At 42.6% G+C, this 23,275-nt stretch overlaps 1 protein-coding gene across 1 annotated transcript in view; it reads left to right on the forward strand.

Annotated features, from left to right (window-relative positions):
• Positions 1–23,275, forward strand: part of LOC120993858 (ileal sodium/bile acid cotransporter-like) — a 60,970-nt gene that overhangs the window by 21,211 nt on the left and 16,484 nt on the right. The window contains exons 3-5 of the mRNA XM_040422332.1: positions 1,775–1,863; positions 16,907–17,082; positions 19,378–19,535. Of these exons, the coding sequence (XP_040278266.1) occupies positions 1,775–1,863; positions 16,907–17,082; positions 19,378–19,535 (423 nt within the window). The remainder of the gene's footprint in view (positions 1–1,774; positions 1,864–16,906; positions 17,083–19,377; positions 19,536–23,275) is intronic.

Consider the following 23,275-nt stretch of genomic DNA (forward strand, 5'->3'; position numbering starts at 1 on the left):
CCCTAACCTTCTAGGTTTAGGGACTGATGTGAATAGTGACAGGTTGTGTTCAACACTGCAGATTATGTTGGTGCTATTTAAACAACTGAAAAAAGAAAAATGACCCTTTTATTTAAGCACAATGTTCATCTTCTCAACAAAAGTTTTATTGCTCCAATGCATCTACAATGAAAAAAGAAGCAACTTTTCAAATAGCTAATTTCCTACAATTTTGTGTCTACAATTGTTATGAAGATTGTTGCATCTCCATGGTAACGGAGAAAAAATAAACCGTGATTAGTGTGATCCAGAGGTCATACTCCCTTCCATTTTCCCCTGTTCTTCCTTCCTAACATACATTTGGTATGTTAGCAGAAAGTAGGAGACAGAAGGAGTATGAGTTTAGAATCAGACTAAACATGGTTTGTTTGTTGTCTGTTACCATGGAGATGCAAAACTCTCCATGGAAATTGCAAACAGAAAACAGTAGGGAATTTTTAAAAGACTATTTACAAAGTTGCTTTATTTTGTGATGTAGATACGGTGAGCAATAAAAAAATAATGTTGCAAAGGTGTACATAGCCTTTAATTTTTTTTTCCTCCATTAGACAACATGCACTGTATATTATTCCATCACATATACACTCACCTAAAGAATTATTAGGAGCACCATACTAATACGGTGTTGGACCCCCTTTTGCCTTCAGAACTGCCTTAATTCTACATGGCATTGATTCAACAAGGTGCTGATAGCATTCTTTAGAAATGTTGGCCCATATTGATAGGATAGCATCTTGCAGTTGATGGAGATTTGAGGGATGCACATCCAGGGCACGAAGCTCCCGTTCCACCACATCCCAAAGATGCTCTATTGGGTTGAGATCTGGTGACTGTGGGGGCCATTTTAGTACAGTAAACTCATTGTCATGTTCAAGAAACCAATTTGAAATGATTCGAGCTTTGTGACATGGTGCATTATCCTGCTGGAAGTAGCCATCAGAGGATGGATACATGTTCTCATTCTGTTTACACCAAATTCGGACTCTACCATTTGAATGTCTCAACAGAAATCGAGGACTCATCAGACCAGGCAACATTTTTCCAGTCTTCAACAGTCCAATTTTGGTGAGCTCGTGCAAATTGTAGCCTCTTTTTCCTATTTGTAGTGGAGATGAGTGGTACCCGGTGGGGTCCTTCTGCTGTTGTAGCCCATCCGCCTCAAGGTTGTGCGTGTTGTGGCTTCACAAATGCTTTGCTGCATACCTCGGTTGTACGAGTGGTTATTTCAGTCAAACGTTGCTCTTCTATCAGCTTGAATCAGTCGGCCCATTCTCCTCTGACCTCTAGCATCCACAAGGCATTTTTGCCCACAGGACTGCCGCATACTGGATGTTTTTTCCCTTTTCACACCATTCTTTCTAAACCCTAGAAATGGTTGTGCGTGAAAATCCCAGTAACTGAGCAGATTGTGAAATACTCAGACCGGCCCGTCTGGCACCAACAACCATGCCACGCTCAAAATTGCTTAAATCACCTTTCTTTCCCATTCTGACATCAGTTTGGAGTTCAGGAGATTGTCTTGACCAGGAGCACACCCCTAAATGCATTGAAGCAACTGCCATGTGATTGGTTGACTAGATAATTGCATTAATGAGAAATAGAACAGGTGTTCCTAATAATTCTTTAGGTGAGTGTAAATGTGTAACATATTTTTATTCACAGTGGGTATTCCATTTAACAGAACATTTGTGTACTTACTCTGGCAGTACAGCATTGACCATATATTTTCTTGCAGGTATAGCCTTAGTGTCTCTCGTTGTTCCAGTTGGATTTGGAATTTTTGTCAATTACAAATGGCCACGACTAGCCAAGAAAATCCTTAAGGCAAGTAAGAGAAATTTAGAAAAATTGTAAAATCAAAATCAGCTGCTCACAAAAACTGCAACCAGCATCCAAATAACCAAGGAATTGAAGTTCATCACATGTGCAACAAAGCTACACAGCAGTTGTGCCAGTAGTCATTTCAAATGAAAATCGCCCCACCATTATATTTGTACGGCAGCATAGCACAGTCAGTTGTAGATTCAGGTCTCAAAAGTTCAGCCACGCAATCACATACAGGAAAAACAGGACACAGGTCGCATCATTACTGAGCAATTCACCATAAATGACCCATTCTTTTAGAGAAATATGTATTCTATATCAGCAGTAGTAAACCATATTCACACAGTGTTTTGTGCATTCAAAACTGCATCATAATATGTACAGAAAATGGCTACAGTTTTTAAAAGATGTTTTAAGAAGCAATTTGGAATGTCTTATTACACGTATTGTTTAAAGGGAGTCTGTCAGCAGTTTTGATAAGTCAAAACTACAGATAAAGATAGATAGGTGAGAGGTAGACATACCGTATCTTGATGGGTGCTCATGCCACATGCATTACCAAGGAGAAGGTTTTATGACTCCAACAGCTGATTCACAAATGCCATGGACATCCTCCCTTTACGTGAAGTATACTGAGCTCTCTGAAATGCTGGCTCCCAACCCCTCTGCTCTAAGTGACAACTGAGATGGTCTTTAACTTGGGCGCTAGAGCCATCACTCAGAACAGACCCCTCAGTTATCTACATCTACCCCTCAAAACTGCTGACAGACTCTCCTAATGGTATATTGAAAACCTATTTGTCTATAGAACATAAATCTACTGGCTACAAATATGCCCAAAAAAATACACTAAGCAAAATGCTATGGCCTACATTTATCAATGTATTTGTGCCTTATTTTGGTACATTTTACCCCAGACTAGCCACTAATTCTATTAATCATTTGCCCCAGAATGTATAGCTATTTATACCATGTAAGTCAGTTTGAAAAAGTGTAGTGAAAAGTGGGTGAGACTTTAGACATCTTTAAACATGTTTCAACACATTTAAAAAGAATGTGTCATGAGAAAAATACCTATTTTTTAAATCATGTTTTTATGTTAAACATATTTTAAAGAATGTTGGTGATGTTAAAAAAACATACAATCCTGCAGTTTTAGCACTGACCACTAAGCCTAATAATTGGGGCCACTTGTTCTGTACAGATCACTTTACTGCAGTTATCTTCTTATCATTACAGGCAGGATTACAATGACATATATTATTTATCCATAAATTTATGATAGGTGATTACCTACTCCCTCCTGACCACTGCTATACTGGATGTGTGAACTAACCATTAAAATCGAGGTTTGGGGTAATTGAACCGACACCAATCTGTTCAGCATTTCCATAAACAGCAGCTGCCTAATCTATATTACCATTGACTATTGTTATAAACAGGAATATTAGGAAAATTACAGGACACTTGACAGGACAGTTGGCAATTCCATGTATGTAGTTCTTCCCTTTATGTAGTTCCCTACTACATGTTTCAGATCAGTCAAAGCATCCTAATATTGAAGCCTTGCACTGAAGAACACTTAGGGCTCTTTCACATGAGCAGATGCTGTGCGGGTAATCCGCTGCGTGAAAGAGAGCCAAGCCCTGCTCTGGACAGCAGAGACAAAGAGCATTAGCATTAACATTAGTTAAAGTTGTCACTGTGATTTTGTAGTAAAAATATCACAGAGAGGCACAGAGCATTATCAATCATGTTAGTGCTCTGTGTCTCTGCTGTCCGGAACGGGGCTAGGCTCTCTGTCACGCAGCAGATTAGCCGCACGACATCCGCTCATGCGAAAGAGCCCTTAGGGTGGTTGCACGCGGTGCAGATCTGTGTGCAGAAAATCCACATGAAATCTTCTTAAATGTCCGTGATCCGTCTGCACCGTAAAAAAATAGAACATGTTCTATTTTTTTGCGGTGCGGAGGCACGGACAACAACAAGACGGAAAATTCAAGTAAATGGGTCCGCATCCGTGATGAGGGGTGCACGCGGCCGGTACCCGTGTATTGCGGACCCGCTGTATGCGGTCTGCAATACGGCCATGGACAGGCAATGGCCGTGTGCATGAGCCCTTATACTGCATTTTTTCCACAAAAAATCTGCGCAAAAAAAAAATGCACGGAATCCGCATCGTGTGCAGGCACCCATAATATAGCTACATGCTAAACAATTTTATCATTTAGCTAAAATAATTCAATTCAAACAATTACTACTAGTGATGATCGAGCATGCTCGGCCGAAGACCTGTTCGGCTCGAGCATCTCGATGCTCGGCACATGGCGGTAGTCGCAGCCAATAAACAGGTAGGGAGGTACTGGCACGCACTGTGAAGCCATAGCCATGTTGGCTACTGGCACAACAGTGATTGGCTGGCCGGAAAGCGTCATCGGGTGCTATAAAGCTTCCAATGACACGTGTTCGGCTCAGTTTTAGTCAGGGGGAGCTGAGCATAGGAAGGAAAAGACAGTGTAGGGAGTGTTATTAGATTTTTATTACAAAAACTTTTCATAGACCCAAAAGTCCTTTCACGGACTATTGTGTGTGACAGCAGCAATATGTATTTTTTGCGCATTCTGTGCTACATAGCGTCTAGTAGGCCACTGCGGACAGGTAAATTATCCGCACCACATCTCCTGTGTAAAGTGTGCGCATCCCTAAAATATCAGTGTCATCCAGTGTACTTTTTCCATAGACGGTGTCCGCTGTGGACAGTTAAATTATCCATGCCACATCTCCTGTGTAAAGTGTGCGCATCCCAAAAAAATCTGTGACATCCAGTGTTCTTTTTCAATAGACGGTGTCCGCTGCAGACAGTGAAGTTAGCTGTGCCACATCTCCAGTGTAAAGTGTGCGCATCCCAAAAATATCTTTGACATCCAGTGTACTTTTTCAATAGGCGGTGTCCGCTGCGGACAGTGACATTAGCTGCGCCACATCTCCAGTGTAAAGTGTGCGCATCCAAAAAATATCTGTGACATCCAGTGTACTTTTTCAATAGACGGTGTCAGCTGCGGACAGGGACATTACCAGTGCCACATCTCCAGTGTAAAGAGTGTGTATTCAAAAAATATCTGTGACATCTAGTGTACTTTTTCAATAGACGGTGTCCGCTGCGGACAGTGAGTTTAGCTGCGCCACATCTCCAGTGTAAAGTGTGCGCATCCCTAAAATATCAGTGACATCCAGTGTACCTTTTCCGTAGATGATGTCCGCTGAAGGACAGTTAAATCATCCGTGCCACATCTCATGTGTAAAGTGTGCACATCCCTAAAATATCAGTGACATCCAGTGTACTTTTTCCTTAGATGGCGTCCGCTGCGGACAGTGACATTAGCTGCGCCACATCTCCAGTGTAAAGTGTGTGCATCCAAAAAAATCTGTGACATCCAGTGTACTTTTTCAATAGATGGTGTCAGCTGCGAACAGGGACATTACCAGTGCCACATCTCCAGTCTAAAGTGTGCGCATCCAAAAAATATCTGTGACATCCAGTGTACTTTTTCAATAGACGGTGTCGGCTGTGGACAGGGACATTACCAGTGCCACATCTCCAGTCTAAAGTGTGCGCATCCAAAAAATATCTGTGACATCCAGTGTACTTTTTCAATAGACGGTGTCCGCTGCGGACAGTGAGTTCAGCTGCGCCACATCTCCAGTGTAAAGTGTGCGCATCCCTAAAATATCAGTGACATCCAGTGTACATTTTCTGTAGATGGTGTCCGCTGCGGACAGTTAAATTATACGTGCCACATCTCCTGTGTAAAGTGTGCGCATCCCTAAAATATCAGGGAAATCCAGTGTATTTTTTCCATAGAGGGTGTCCGCTGCAGACAGTTAAATTATCCGCGCAACATCTCCTGTGTAAAGTGTGCGCATCCCTAAAATATCAGTGACATCCAGTGTACTTTTTCCATAGATGGTGTCCGCTGCATACAGTTAAATAATCCGCTCCACATCTCCTGTGTAAAGTGTGCGCATCCCTAAAATATCAGTGACATCCAGTGTACTTTTTCCGTAGACGGTGTCCGCTGCGTACAGTTAAATTATCCGTGCCACATCTCCTGTGTAAAGTGTGCGCATCCAGAAAATATCTGTGACATCCAGTGTACTTTTTCAATACACGGTGTCCACTGCGGACAGTGACATTAGCTGTGCCACATCTCCAGTTTAAAATGTGTGCATCCAAAAAATATCTGTGACATCCAGTGTACTTTTTCAATAAATCGTGTCCGCTGCAGACAGTGAGATTAGCAGCGCCACTTCTCCAGTGTAAAGTGTGCACATCCAAAAAATATCGGTGACATCCAGTGTACTTTTTCAATAGACAGTGTCCGTTGCAGACAGAGACATTACCAGTACCACATCTCCAGTGTAAAGTGTGCGCCTAAAATTTTTATCTGTGACATACAGTGTACTTTTTATGTAGATGCTTTGGACAGTGACTGTCACGGACGTTCCAGTGGCAGTTACCAGGAGATCGGAGAGACTGGCAACTCGTGGGTTAAATTTACAAGTTCACTGTGGATCTTATTGTGTCTGTGTTTTGGTGAATGCCATACCCCTTGCTTCAGGTGTTGCTTGTTGGTAAATTACCTTTCCCATAAGTCACCGCTTCTCACACTTGGAGGTGCGGTTTATAGATTTTCTTCCTGCCTTCTAACTAGCTGGTCGGTTGTACTCTGTGATGCTTCTGGAGTTGCCAGTTTTCTACTTTCAGATAAGTCTTGTCTTTTCTTATTGTTTTGTGTTTGTTATATTCCCTGTTGTTTGTATCTGGGCCTGAGACAGAGACTTCCATTCGTCCATCTGGGGAGGAATGGGTTGTCTCTGGTCCTAACCCCATTCCAGGGATTTATAGGGATATAAGGGCCTAGGTATCCAGCATATGAATATTCCTACCTTCAAGGTCTATTCATATTGATAGGTAGTTAGGGCACGGATTAGGGTTGTTTAGGAGGTGACCTGTTTCTTCCCTAGTTTCCAGGCCCAGTTACTGTTCCCCTTCCCTCCTGTGTTTAGTGTGGAGTTTTTCCCCCACACTGATCGTGACATTATCAGTGGTACCTCTCCTGTATAACGTTTCCTCATCCCAAATACCTGTGACATTCCCTATAATTTTTTAGTAGCCGCTGGTGACAGCATTGACATTATCTGCGGGATATCTCCTGTGTGACGTTTCCACATCCCAAATTTTTTATTTCTTTTGCGCATACACTTCCAAATCCTAAGCTACTGTACATGTGACACACTTTCAAGCATATATCACATTTAAAATGAAGAAGGCGAGCAGTAAGGGACGGGGAAGTGGCCGTGATGCTGATGGTGGACACAGAGGCAGTGGCCCTGGGCGCGTTGAAACTGTGCCTGCTGCCAGAGCACAAGAAAAACAGTCCTCCACAATACCTAGCTTCATGTCCCAGTTTGCAGGGCGTCGCAGGACATCACTCTTGAAGTCAGACCAGTGCGACCAGGTGGTCAGTTGGATTGCAGCAGATAATGCTTCCAGTCAGTTAAGCAACACCCTGTCTTCCACCAAGTCCAGTCTTGATACTCCTGCCTCCCAGCATGGAGAGTCTGGCAAAACAAGTGATCCCATACTCGGATATTCCGAGGACCTCTTTTCCTCGCCATTCCTTGATTTGGCCCTCTCGCCAAGCACGCTTGAAGAGGGACAGATGTTGTGCCCTGATTCACAAACTCTTGAGCATAGTCACAAGAAGATGACGGTGGAGAGCGGCAATTACTGTTTAATGAGGTGGATGATGATGAGACACAGTTGCCAAAAACTCAACAGCAATTACTGTCTCAAGAGGTTGATGAAGAGGATGAAACACAGTTGTTAATCACTGAGGTTGTAGTTAGGTCAAGTCAGGAGGATGAACAGAGTGAGGAAGTGGAAGAGGACGTAGTGGACGATGAAGTCACTGATCCAACCTGGGAAGGTGGAAAGCCGAACGAGGATAGCAGTACAGAGGGGGAGGGATCTGCAGCAGCAAAACAGGCTGGAAGAGGCAGTGGGGTGGTAAAAGGGAGAAGGTGGGCCACACTAAACAGGCCCTCAACCATTCCACGGAGCACCCCCTTGCGGAAATCTCCCTTGCCAAGGGGTAGGTGTTCCGCAGTCTGGCGCTTTTTTGAGGATAGTGCAGGCGACAAAAGAATTGTAATTTGCAACCTGTGCCATACAAAAATTAGCAGGGGCATGAACACTAGCAACCTCACCCCCACCAGCATGATCCGCCATATTGCATCAAAGCACCGTAATAGGTGGGCTGGACGCCTGGGTCCACAATCTGTGTCTGCGGGTCACACCACTGCCTCCTCTTCCCCGGTGTTAAGTGCTGGCCAATCCCCTGTCCAAGACGCAGGCCCGGATGCCTCTCGCCTTGCACCTGGACCGTCACAAGCACCATCAGCGACCACATCCACTTCCGTGTCCCAGCGCAGTGTACAAATGTCCTTACCCCAGGCATTTGAACGCAAGTGCAAATACACAGCCACCCACCCACAGACCATAGCATTAAATGCGCAGCTTTCCAAATTACTGGCCCTGGAAATGTTGCCATTTAGTCTTGTGGACACTAAGGCCTTCCGCAGCCTGATGTCGGCGGCCGTCCCGTGTTACGCAGTCCCTAGCCGCCACTATTTTTCACGATGTGCCGTGCCCGCCTTACAACAACATGTGTCCCATAACATCACACGTGCCCTGACCAATGCAGTTACTGGGAAGGTTCATTTTACCATGGACAAGTGCATTCGGCCAGGGACACTACATTTTCCTGACGGCACACTGGGCGAATTTTGTGGAGACCGGGAGCGAGTCGTACCCTGGGATGGCACAGGTACTACCGACGCCAAGGATTGTAGAACCTACGTCGATCAGGGTTTCCACCAGCACTTACGTTAGTGGCTCCAACCCCCGTTTCTCCTCCTCCACCACTTCCACCTCCGAATTATCAGGGTGCAGGACCTGTGAGTCATCAGTCGGTAGCTGGAAGCAGTGTAGCACTGCAGTGGGGAAGCGGCAACAGGGCGTGCTAAAGCTAATATGCTTAGGGGACAAACAGCACACCACCGCAGAGCTGTGGCAGGGGATAAGAGACCAGACTGAGCTGTGGCTCTCACCATTCAACCTAGAACCAGGCATGGTGGTGTCTGATAATGGCCGTAACTTGATGGCAGCTTTGGAGCTCGGCAAGCTCAGACACATCCCATGCCTAGCCCACATCTTAAACTTAGCGGTTCACCGGTTTCTCAAAACCTACCCAAATTTGCCTGAGCTACTGGTGAAGGTGTGCAGCATGTGTGCACATTTCCGCAAGTCATCGACAGCTTCAGCCGGTCTGTCAACGCTGCAGCAGCACTTGAAATTGCCAGCTCTCCGGCTGTTGTGCGTCGTGAGCATGTGCTGGAACTCTACGTTTCACAAGGGCAGTAGTGGAATACCAGCTGCAACATGGTCGTTGCCTTTCCAGTCAGCTTCCGCTATTTACAAGCTAGGAGTGGGCATGGATGTCTGACCTCTGTGAGGTTTTAAGAAACTTTGAGGAATCAACACAGATGGTGATCGTCGATAACGCTATTATCAGCGTACCCATCCCACTTCTGTGTCTACTCAGACGCTCGCTGCTCACAATTAAGGACGACGCTTTGCATGTGGAAGAGGTGAAAATGGGGGAAGACATTACACAGGGTGATAGCCAGACCACCCTCAGTTGGTGTTCTCAGCGCGAATTGGACGATGAAGAGGAGGAGGAGGAGCAGGAGACGGTTGCCTCCACTACAGAGGGTAGTTTAATTCCATCTGTTCAGCGTGGGTGGGCAGAAGAGGAGGATGAGGAGATTGAGAGTGATCCTCCTGATGACGACAGCGAAGTCTTGCCTGTTGGTACTCTGGCACACATGGCTGACCTCATGTTAGGCTGCCTTTCCAGTGACCCGTGAGTTATACGCATTTTAGACAACACGGATTACTGGTTGTTCACCCTTCTCGACCCCCGCTACAAAGTGAACTTCTCATCTCTCATTCCTCTGGTGGAGAGGACGAGCAAAACGGGACAATAACAGAAGATCCTTGTTGAAAAATTGCTCCAAAAATTTTCATCTGACAACGCTGGTGGCAGAGTCCGTAGTTCCTTGGCCAACTGAGGAGGGGAAACAAGAGGAACACATAGCAGTTCCAACAGAGGTAGAGCAACACTCTCCAAAGCCTGGGACAGTTTCATGACACCTCGCCAGCACCCTCACCCTGATGCGTGGCCTTGTGTCACAAGTAGGGAAAATTTTTGGAAGATGGTGAAGGAGTACATAGCAGACCGTGCCAGCGTCCTCAATGATCCCTCAGTATCTTACAACTACTGGGTGTCCAAGCTGGACACGTGGCACGAACTGGCGCTCTACACTTTGGAGGTGCTGGCCTGCCCTGCCGCCAGCGTTTTGTCTGAGCTGGTATTTAGTGCTGCTGGTGGCATTATAACTGATAAGTGTTTCTGCCTGTCAACTGAAAATGCTGTCTCATGTACGGTAAAAATGAACAAGGCCTGGTTTGACCATGACTTCTCGACTTCACCAGAGAAAATCTGATGAACATAAAGGCACTTTAAATGTGTTGTTTATAATGTACTGAATACACTGTATTCCCATGCACCCCTTCCACCACAAACAAGGGTATATGGTTGAATCTTCCTTTTCTCATCCTCCTCCTCCTCTTCCATCATATCAACATGCTTATTCGTCGCATATAATGCCCTCGCATATATGCTCTTCGCATACAATGTTTTACAGTGTCAGCTCAGCTGCAGGCCCTCGCATATAATTTTTTAGAGGGTCAGCTCACCAGCAGGCCCTCACCTACAATGTTTTACAGGGTCAGCTCAGCTGAGGACCCTCGCATATAATATTTTAGAGGGTCAGCTCACCAGTAGACCCTCACCCACAATGTTTTACAGGGTCAGCTCACCAGCAGACACTCACATATAATTTTTTAGAGGGTCAGCTCACCAGCAGCCCCTCACCTACAATGTTTTACAGGGTCAGCTCAGCTGCAGGCCCTGGCATATAATTTTTTAGAGGGCCAGCTCACCAGCAGGCCCTTACCTACAATGTTTTACAGAGTCAGCTCAGTTTCAGGCCCTCGCATATAATTTTTTAGAGAGTCAGCTTACCAGCAGGACCTCACCTACAATGTTTTACAGGGTCAGCTCATCAGCAGGCCCTCGCATATAATTTTTTAGAGGGTCAGCTCACTAGCAGGCCCTCACCTCCAATGTTTTACAGGGTCAGCTCAGCTGCAGGCCCTCGCATATAAATTTTTAGAGGGTCAGCTCACCCATGGTCACAGTGGTTCACGCTGAAAATAACATCAAAAGTTGATAGGGCAGATCGTCGCCGTCGCAGGGATGTGCGATTAGGCCCAGGTTATCTAGAGTCACCAAAGCGGCAGCAGGCCCTCGCCCATAATGTTTTAGATGGTCAGATCAGCAGGCCCTTGCTCCAAATGTTTTTGAGGGTCACCAACAGGCCATCAATCATAATTTTTCATGGCTGTGTATGATGCCCTCCTTTATCTGTAACAAAGGTTGTATTGTAGTGCCGGTTTCGTGTAATTTTTGGCCGCCCTGTCACTTAGTGTATAGGCTTTATGAGTGTAGGAGTCCCACTACCTGAACAATTGTACCACAATGTGAATGAGGCTCTCCTTTATGTGATATACAGGTTGTATCGGAGTACCTCTTCCCTGTAATTTTTGGCAGCACTTGCACTTTATATACAAGTAAATATACAGGAAAGAATTTTTCCTAACAATTTTTCCTCTAAAATCGATTTTCTTCGGCTTTGTGCGTATTATTTTCAGTCTGTAAAAGTGGCGTACTACTCGGACAACATCGTTCTCAGCAGCGACCTGGGAGTGCAAGATGCATCCAGACATCCTCCCCATGCTTTTCCCGAACCATTTTGGTGGTGTTTCTATCAATTTCTGACCTTTTCCAATGAACCAGGTATTCTCCCCTGTTCAGAGCAGGGCGTGCCTGGTTTAATGCTCCAGTTCTCCCATTGATTTCCATTATATTCAGGTGTATCTCGATGTGTTCGGCCCGAGCCCCCGAGCACTATGGTGCTCGATCAACACTAATTACTACTAGTGTATTACATGTTTTGAAGCATAATCTCCGCTGTCTATGTCTTTATAATGACGCTTTGAGGCCAAAGGGTAGACTTAACCTATACAGTTGTGTTCAAAATAATAGCAGTCAGACATCACTAACCTGATCAATCACTGTTTTTTGGTAGAAATGATATTTCTACATGGCAAATAATTTACTAGCAGGTGTAGTAGAGTAATAGAAATCCAACAGACCCAACAGTCATGACATGCATGCTGCTGATTCTGTGTAATTGAATCAGTAATTGAAAGGGGCATTTTCAAAATAATAGTAGTGTGGAGTTCAATGAGTGAGGTCATTCATTTTCTGAAGAACAGGTGTCAATTATTTAAGGAAGGAAGGAAGGCAGCCAACAATCAGCTCCAGAAAGATCAAAGAAGGTCTAAAGTTACCTGTGAGTACTGTTACAATTAGAAGATGCCTATGTGAAGCCAAGCTATCTGCAAGAAGCCCCCGCAAAGTCCCACTTTTGAAAAAAAGACATGTGCTGAAGAGGTTACAATTTGACAAAGAGCACATTGAATGGCCTAAAGAGACATTTTACATGCACGCAGTTTAGGGAATAAGATCAATGAACTTTAGTCTATAATGGCATCTGAGAATATAGATTTAGTGGCTGTTACTGAGACATGGTTCAATGGGAGTAATGACTGGGATATAACAATACCAGGGTTCTCTCTATATAGGAAAGACAGAGAAGGCAAGAAAGGGGGAGGGGTGGCCCTGTATGTGAAAGATAGCATAAAATCTAATTTAATACAAGTCAGCGAGACCAATTTAGAGTCAGTTTGGGTTACGTTGCAGCTTGATAATCATAAGGTAACTCGTGTAGGTGTGATATATAGACTACCTAGCCAAGTCAAAGAATTAGATGATCTACTAGTTGAGGAAATAGCTAAAATTACATTGAAAGGGGAAGTTATCATTATGGGAGACTTTAATCTTCCTGATGTAAACTGGAAAACCAAAATAGCTAGTTCTGCCAGGAGTACAGATATTCTAAATTCCCTACTAGGATTATCTCTACAGCAAGTAGTGGAGGAGCCAACCCGGAAGGAGGCCATTTTAGATTTAGTATTCACAAATGGGAATTTGGTATCTGATATTACTGTAAGGGAAAGCTTGGGATTTAGTGATCACCAGTCCGTGTGGTTTACTATAAGTACAGTGACTGAGTCATACCACACAAAAACAAAAGTTTTAGATTTTAGAAAAACTAACTTTTCTAAAATTAGATTAGTGGTATACAAGTCCCTATCAGATTGGAACAGTTTCAATGGAGTCCAGAAGTAATGGGACTACTTAAAAGTGGCACTATTGAAGGCAACAGATAATTGCATTAGGCTTGACAGTAAAAGCAAAAAAAGGAAAAGACCACTGTGGTAATCAGCAGAAGTGGCCAAAATCATTAAAAACAAAAAGATAGCATTTAGTAATTATAAAAATAAAAAAAAACTAGGCTGACAGGAAAATTTATAAGATTAGGCAGAGAGAGGCCAAGCAAGTTATAAGAGCTTCTGAAGCACAGGCAGAAGAGAGATTAGCTCAGTCAGTGAAAAAAGACGATAAGACATTCTTCAGATACATAAATGAAAAAAGTAAACTAAAACAAGGAATTTAACAAATTAAAAACAAAAGAAGGAAGGTATATGGGAGAAGATAAAGAACTAGCTGACTGCCTCAATGAATACTTCTGTTCAGTTTTTACAATGGAAAATGAAGGAAAAGGACCTCAGTTAGGAAGGAAGACTAATGAATCTTTTGATGCATGTGTCTTTACAGAGGAAGAGGTTCTAAGTCAGCTGTCTAAAATTAATACAAATAAGCCACAGGGGCCATATATCCCATATACACCCAAAGCTATTAAAAGAGCTTAGCGGTGTACTAGCAAAACCATTAACAGATTTATTTAACCAATCACTGGTTAAATAAAGATTGGAAATTAGCAAATGTTGTGCCCATTCACAAGAAAGGTAGTAGGGAGGAATTGGGCAACTATAGGCCAGTAAGCCTGACATCAGTAGTGGGGAAATTAATGGAAACCATACTTAAGGAGAGTATTGTGGAACATCTAAAATCCCATGGATTGAAAGATGAAAAACAGCATGGGTTTACTTCAGGGAGATCATGTCAAACTAATCTTATTGATTTTTTTTGATTGGGTGACTAATATAATAGATGGCAAAGGTGCAGTAGACATCGCTTATCTAGACTTTAGTAAGGCTTTTGATACTGTCGCACATAGAAGGCTTATCAATAAATTGCAGTCTTTGTGCTTGGATTAGGCAGTGGCTGAGGGATAGACAACAGAGGGTTGTAGTCAATGAAGTATATTCAGACCATGGTCTTGTTACCAGTGGGGTACCTCAGGGATTAGTTCTGGGACCCATATTGTTTAATATCTTTATCAGCGAAATTGCAGAAGGCCTCGATGATAAGGTGTGTCTTTCTGCTGATGACACAAAGATTTGAAACAGGGTTGATGTTCCTGGAGGGATACACCAAATGGAAAAGGATTTAGGAAAACTAGAGGAATGGTCAAAAATCTGGCAACTAAAATGTAATGTTGATAAGTGCAAGATAATGCACCTGGGGCATAAAAACCCAAGAGCAGAATATAAAATCAGTGATAGTCCTAACCTCAGTATCTGAGGAAAGGGATTTACGGGTCATTATTTCAGAAGACTTAAAGGTAGGCAGATAATGTCATAGAGCAGCAGGAAATGCTAGCAGAATGCTTGGGTGTATAGGGAGAGGCATTACCAGTAGAAAGAGGGAGGTGCTCATGCCGCTCTACAGAGCACTAGTGAGACCTCATTTGGAGTATTGTGTGCAGTACTGGAGACCATATCTCCAGAAGGATATTGATACTTTGGAGAGAGTTCAGAGAAGAGCTACTAAACTACTACATGGATTGCAGGATAAAACTTACCAGGAAAGATTAAAGGACCTTAACATGTATAGCTTGGAAGAAAGACGAGAAAGAGGGGATATGATAGAAACTTTTCAATACATAAAGGGAATCAACAAGGTAAAAGAGGAGAGAATATTTAAAATAAGAAAAACTGCTACAAGAGGACATAGTTTTAAATTAGAGGGGTAAAGGTTCAAAAGTAATATCAGGAAGTATTACTTTACTGAGAGAGTAGTGGATGCATGGAATAGCCTTCCTGCAGAAGTGGTAGCTGCAAATACAGTGAAGGAGTTTAAGCATGCATGGGATAGGCATAAGGCCATCCTTCATACAAGATAGGGCCAGGGGCTATTCATAGTATTCAGTATATTGGGCAGACTAGATGGGCCAAATGGTTCTTATCTGCAGACACATTCTATGTTTCTATGTTTCTATTTTGTGGACTGATCAAAGTAAAATTGTTCTTTTTGGGTCTAGTGGCCGGAGACAGTTTGTCAGATGACCCCCAAACACTGAATTCAAGCCACAGTACACTGTGAAGACAGTGAAGCATGGTGGCGCAAGCATCATGATATGGGGATGTGTCTCATACTAAGGTGTTGGGCCTATTTATCGCATACCAGGGATCATGGATCAGTTTGAATACATCAGAATACTTAAAGAGGTCATGCTGCCTTATGCTGAAGAGGATATGCCCTTGAAATAGGTGTTCCAACAAGACAACGACCCCAAACACACCAGTAAACGGGCAACATCTTGGTTCCAGACCAACAAGATTGACGTTATACAGTGGTCAGCCCAATCCCCAGATCTTAATCCAATAGAAAACTTGTGGGGTGACATAAAAAATGCAGTTTCTAAGGCAAAATCAAGAAATAGAGAAGAACTGTGGAACGTAGTCCAATCATCCTGGGCTGGAATACCTGTTCACAGGTGCCAAAAGTTGGTTGACTCCATGCAACACGGATGTACAGCAGTTCTCAGAAACAGTGGTTATACAACTAAATATTACATAGTTAAGTGATTCAAAGGAAATCACTTCACTTTATATAGTGAATGTTTGAGTTTGTAAAGAAGAATACAAACACTGCCTTTTTTTTGAACAGTCTAATATTCACTTTTCTTTATTTTTTTTAGAAGAACAACACAAATTTGATATATTTTAATTCATGTTTTGATTTGGAATAGAATGTGTAGTGTTCCCAATGCATTTGTGTGTATGGAAATAAAAGTTATTAGAAGGATTTTGAGAGTTATAAACTTTTTTAAACACACTGTTATTATTTTGAACACAACTGTAATTTGGGTGCTTTCATACTATATATTTTTTTTTTCTTGCCATTTTTTGTCCTTGTAAAAAATACCAAGAAATTCATGCAGTTCTTTGGGGGGTGGCTTTTTTGCAATCACACATTATTCTTGCAGTTTTTTTTAGAGACTGGGAGAGGTCTATGGGAATATGATTGTAAAAAATGTTACACCCAGAGCATGCTGCAATTAAAAAAAAAGGCCAAGAGAGGAAAAATCACAACTAATGCAATTAGAAAAAAAATATGAATTTTATATTTAGTATTGGCCAGCAGGTAACATCTGGCTGCATTATTTTTTGCTGAAAAAAAAAAAGCTGTAAAAAAATGTTCAAAAATTTTTTTGATGTGTGAAACCACTCTTAAGAGTTACTGCACTTTCTAATTGATTTTCTAAGATCCCTTGAGAGATCTGTCACTGTATCTTTTTCTCTGCCCCTAAGTGATCAGATGTGTGACAGGTACACTATTGTAGTATCACCTAAAAAATACATTTTTGTAATTTCAACATTATTGTTATACACAACTCAGCTCTTAATCAAATATATCTTCATAATTTTATAAACAAAAAAAACATGTAGTCTGATGAAATAATGCTATTGTCCTTGCAGATAGGATCCATTACAGGAGGTGTCCTTATTGTACTTATAGCTGTCATAGGTGGAGTTCTGTACAAAGGATCCTGGGATATTTCACCTGAGTTGTGGATTTTAGGAACACTATTTCCAGCTATTGGTTTCATTTTTGGATTCATGTTGGCTTATCTATCGAACCAGTCGTGGAGCAGGTATGCATTCTGAACCACTTCTTGCTTACATAGGGATGTGAAATGTTGGGGAAATACTGTATATTGTATATCTCAGGGGTCTCAAACACATGGCCCCTGAGGCAATTATCTGTGGCCTATAACCATGAAGAGAGATGAACATGGTGAGCAGCCATTTATGTTGAGCCTTATAGGCCTCAGGCTATTAAACCTGAAGCTTATGGGCAGTAGAACAGTGCAGGAGGTTGTGATGACATCACTGCAACTTCCTGCGCTGGGTTTTAGGCGGTGCAATTACATAGTCACGAATGCCAGATCAGGATGCCAGTGTTTCTGACCACATCATCGTGCTGCCTGAAACCTTGAGCAGGAGGCCGCAGTGATGTCATTGCGACTTCCTGTGCCATGATGTGGCTACTCAGGCCACAGGCTGGAAGAGGCCTGTTGCCTGCAGAGCAGATGACGACAGGGAAAAGGAGCCAGGTGAGTGTTTTGGGGTGTTTTTTGTGGGCACTACTGGGGACTTTAATACTGGCCGAGGCACTAGGTGGGGCATTATAATTCATGGGGCACTACTGGGGCATTCATACATACCAGAGCACCACAGGGAGGGTATTATAATTCATGGAGCGGTAGGTAGTTCTGTCCTTATATCCACTTCCTGTAATGTCCTCTTATAGCCCATAATAATAGTCTGATCATTCTGGAAGTTGTAGTTATCTTCTCTTATACCCCTCTTCCTATAATGTTGACTGATCCCTTTTAATAACAGTCTGCTCTTGCTAGGAGTTGTAGTTCTCTCCTGTTATATTCCTCTCCCTGTAATGTCCACTGATGCCCTATATTAATAGTCTGGACATGCTGGGAGTTGTAGTCCTCGTCTTATATCTCTCTCCATATAATGACCTTTGATAGCCCATAATTACATCCTAGAAAAGCTGGGAGTCACCTATGTGCCATGTGTCCTATCACTGCTGTTCTCTTCAAGGTATCCAGCAGCTCCCCTGACCAGCACGATCATTAAATTACTCTTTCATTGAGAATGTTGGGACTGGATGGGGTGACGAATCTCCCACGCACAGCAGCCAACAACCAACGTGGCTGAACTAGGCGTCCAAGTTGAAAGAGCTTGGAATGATATATACGACAGGAGAATATCCAGCATCTGTGTGGAGTGGAAGCCTGTATCTCAGCAAAGGGAAATGCCACAAAGTATTAACATGCCTCAACAAATACCCTGCTGCAGAACCACCTTGGTTGTGTGACCATTGACCATGCAGTACTAGCAGTTTATACTTTGTCAATCTTGGTTCAATCGAAAGTTTCCTAGTTTATATTATTTTTTCCAGTAGAGTATATTCTACTGAATACATTTAGATAATGGACATAAACTGTAACTGGTAATGCTAGACTATATTACAATACATATAAACCTAAAGTGTTGTCTAACAAACAACAAATGAATGCCCAATATATTTAAAAATATATATTTTATTTCATAATAATAAACAATTCATAATAATTGGGATATTTAAGATAACAAAAAAAGGTTTGCAGAGTCAGCAGAAAACCCCGGATGCCGCAGTCCCCCGGCCGGTGTCTCTGTAACCCGCCAAAAGTGGAGCACATGTCAGGTGTGTATAAAGTATGCTGTATGGTGATTCACAGAAAAAAGGAGGTCCTTTGCCTGTCCTGTGCCTGCTGTCTCTGCCCTCCATCATGTTTAATGGTATGTTGTGATTTTCCATCAGATATCCACGGATGATTTTTGCTCACAGCCTTCATCTGAAGGTCTGGTGTATGGGGTCTCATTTATTTTGAGAATCCCATATGAACATTATTTTCTGTCTATGTTTCCAGTGCTTTTGACTCATCCTGCGGCTATGCACTAAGGTGATGATCACAGTTATTATTATTTTTTTGTGGTTTATATTTTACACCCTCCTTTTTTCTGTGAATCACCATACAGCATACTTTATACACACCTGACATGTGCTCCATCTTTTGGTGGGTTACAGAGACAGCGGCCGGGGGACTGCGGCATCCGGGGTTTTCTGCTGACTCTTCAAAACTTTTTTTGTTATCTTAAATATCCCAATTATTATGAATTGTTTATTATTATGAAATAAAATATATATTTTTAAATATATTGGGCATTCATTTGTTGTTTGTTAGACAACACTTTAGGTTTATATGGTTGTTTTCTTGTTTGCCCTAGATCATGGCATTATAAGTGAGGCCTTTTTCTTTTTTGGTTCTATATATTACAATACATTACAAAATACTTTTAACCCTTTGTTTTTGTCATGTATTTAGATGTCGAACAGTCTCATTGGAAACTGGAATGCAAAATACTCAACTTTGTACCACAATTATCCAGCTTTCCTTCAGCCAAAGTGAGCTTGCCTTGATGTTCACTTTCCCACTTATCTACAGCATTTTCCAGATCCTATTTGCAGTTATACTACTAGCAGGTGAGTCATTTTTCATCACCCACTATCCAGATGAAAGCTTGAGTAGTCTTAGCTTCCCTTATAATGATCTATTCCTAGCAGTAAAAGGTATTGAAGTATTGTACATGTTTTACTGAAATATATAGGGCCAGTGAAGTTTGTATGTCATGCTTAAAAAAATGAATACCAGTCATAGTATGTATAGTGGTGTCAGGCTCAGCTATATAATAGTGATAATCATAGCACTAATATTAAACAAGCCATAGTGCAAATATACCAGTCATATGGGGTCATTTATAAAATTGGTGTAAAGTAGAACTGGCTTAGTTGCCTATAGCAACTAATCAGATTCCACCTTTCATTTTCAAAGGAGCTGTGAAAAATGAAAGGTGGAATCTGATTGGTTGCTATGGGCAACTAAGCCAGTACTACTTTACACCAGTTTGATAAATGACCCCAATATATATATATATATATATATATATTGTAGGAAGGTTCAAGGGGTCGTCATTAATGATAGGTATGTGTCACCAAGGTTCCTGGCCTCGGTGAAGTAAGAGCCGGTATTTTCATGTGTCAGCGGCTGCTAATGCTGATTGACACTTGCTATTTAGGATGGCTGTAATAGCTGATCCGGGACAGTTCTTACTGGGTGTAGTCAAAGTGCTGGGTGGGTGACTACTCCCCACGTTCCAGGCCGGGTCTTGGCAGGCTTATAAAAAACAGCCAGCACTGTCAGGTGGTGTGGATTACCTCCCTCTGACAGTGGAGCTCTGGAGACTTCTGTGCTGAGGTCTGAAGACCGTGTGTCAGGCGAGCAGGCCGCCTTAAAACCTGCAAGTGGACTTTCTGAGGCTGAGCATTCAGCCGGGTGTAAAATGACACCCAGGATACCATATGAACTTTATTTTGTTTTTCTATGTGTGAACAAGCACCAAGCCTGAAAAGTGACTGTTGAGTTATGTTATAAGTGTGAATAAACACTGAAGAATTATTTACAACCTGTTCCTTTGCCTCTATAAAGCGTCTGCTAACCTGCCTACCAGAGCGAATCCCCACAATATATATATATATATATATATATATATTGTGGGGATTCACTCTGGTTGTTGGGATAAGCAGGTGCAGTACAGAGGCAAAGTACAAGTTCGTAAGTCAAATGTCCGTGTTTATTCATAAATAAGGTCAAACAAAAAACACTCTTTGCCGGGTTGGTGTTTGTTCACATCGAGTAGAAAGTTTGTGCATAACAAAAAACAGCCTTCAGCAGTCCAAATGCAGGCTTTAGGTGACCTGCTCTCCCAACACACAGGTCTAAGCTTTTCAGCCCAGCACCGGGCTCAGTTCCCACACCAGCGATTGCCAAAGCTCCTCTGTCAGAGAGAGGTAATCACTCCCAGCTGACACTGCTGGCTGGGTTTTTTTATAGGCAAGTCAAGACCCAGCCTGGAATGTGGGGAGTAGTCACCCACCCAGCACTTTGACTACTACCAGTAAGAGCCGTCCTGGATCAGCTATACAACCATACTAAAATTGTCAATCAGCATTAGCTGCCGCTGACACCTGAAAATACTGGCTCTTACTTCACAGAGGCCAGGAACCTCGGTGACACATACCTTCCGTAAACGACGGACCCTTGCGCCTTCCTACAATATATAAATATACATAGGTGTCAGCTAAATAATTGTAGCACAAATATACCAGCAATAGCACCCTAAAAATGCTGAGAATGTGTAGCTACAGATGTAGTGACACCAAGTGGTACCTCAGAACCGAACCCGAGTTTGGGAAATGTTTTTTTACAGTACAAATTAATTTATGAAGTTATTATGCGAAGTCTCGCAAGAAGCAATAACTTCAGCTCATCTGAGCCAATACATTCTAATACTGTATGGAGCTCCTGCTCCATGCAGTATTGGAACGAAGTTCTATGCGAATCGACTTTGGATGTATTATCCAAAGTCGATTCGCTCATCCCTAGTAGTGACCCATAAAATGCCATATAATATAAAGAATAGAAATATAACTAGAGATGAGCGAAGTTTTTAGAAATTAGATTCGGACACCGACAAATTTTTCCAAAAAATTTGATTTGATCTGAATTAATTTGTGATGAAGCATGTTAAAAATCAGCTATTTCCCAGCCTGCAGGGAGCGTGTATCTCGGTGTGCATCACTGTGCAGCATAGAAACATGCATAGCTAGTCCGCTGTGGTTGTGAAACAGATACTATGTGTCAGTATGACAGTCAGGTGACATGCGTCACTCTTAGAATCAGTTCACACTTCACCTGTTTGGTCAGTTATGGGTCCAAAACGGACCAAATAACTGAAGTGTGAACTCTGCCTTACAGGTCAATGCTAGAGTCAGGTATAATGTACTTAACAATGCAGTAGCCCAAGATTCTACTAAAGAGTGAAAGTGCGCACTCCTTTTACACCATCTTCAGCTGATTCCACATAGATTGCTACAGACCCAGTTCTGTTAAACGCTGGTGCAAGTAGAGGGCACATAACAGACGGTGTCAGAAGTAAGTTTGTGTTAATGTCACTGTTTATGTTTCCCTTCTTCTGATCCGTCAGAAGAACAACACCAAAAAAAACGGATCTTGTCTTTTGCATGTCTTCACACAGTCAGCATTTCATTAGTAATTGATCCATAAGGCCAAAAAAAACAGGAGTGGATCCAAAACAGAGATGACATATGATTGAAATATTTGCATGTCTTCTGTGTTTTGTACCCATTTCTGCTTTTGACTTCGAAATCATGAGCAAATCCTAATGCAAAATACTGACCGTGTGATAGAGGCCTTGTGCGAAATTTGTATGAGTTTTGGCTATTTGCCTCAGTAATCGGTTTTATTCAGATGGGAAAGAAAACAAAGTAAACAACGCCAAATAGGGACACTAGTGGCCCTGTCACATAGTGGTGAGGTGGAAATAGCATGAGGATTCAACATAGTGGCCCAGTCATAGAGTGGTGAGGGTGGCAACATTGAGAGGAATCAACATAGTGGCCCAGTCACAGAGTGCTAAGGGTGGCCACAGCATGAGAGTCAACATAGTGGCCCAGTCACAGAGTGGTGAGGTGGCAACCCCCAGCTCCTCCTGCTCCTCTCCTGCCACTTGTGCAGATGAACCACCTATGTCTGTATACATTGCTTGTTTGTGAATGTCCTCCTCCTTCACCAGTTCAGCCCCCACAGTGCTCAAGTGGCCATGAGATGTAGGTGCCACGTCTCCTGTTCCCTGGCCAGCCAGATTTATCAGCATCTGCTCCAGAACGTGAAGGAGTGGAATTACTTCATTCATCCAGTAGTCCTGGCGACTGACAAATAAAGTGGCCTCCTCAAATGGCCTGAGCAAACAGCAGGTGTCACTTGCCAACGTTGAGGTTGCACAGGGAAGTACTCCTGTCCGCCTCCATCATCAAGAAATTGTTCTCGGCCTTCCTTTTGCTCATATAGATGGTCCAACATGTGGAGGGTGGAGTTCAATCGGGTGGAAACATTGTATATGAGGCGATGTTGGGGAACGCTATTCTGCCTTTGCAGTTCAAGGAGGGTGTGTTTTTTAATGTAAGAGTGACTGAAGTGCATGCACAGTTTCCTGGCCATTTGTCTTGCAGTTGGGTGGAAGACTTCAGGAACTGCTTTACAACCAGATTAAACCCTCCTTTGAAGCAGCACTGACACAATGTTCTTCCCATTATCGGTTCCAATCTTCAGTTGGCAAGATAGCCAGGATTAGATTTCCTCTTAA

The sequence above is a fragment of the Bufo bufo genome, chromosome 3 (assembly GCF_905171765.1).
Source record: "Bufo bufo chromosome 3, aBufBuf1.1, whole genome shotgun sequence".
NCBI classification, from domain to species: Eukaryota; Metazoa; Chordata; class Amphibia; order Anura; family Bufonidae; genus Bufo; species Bufo bufo.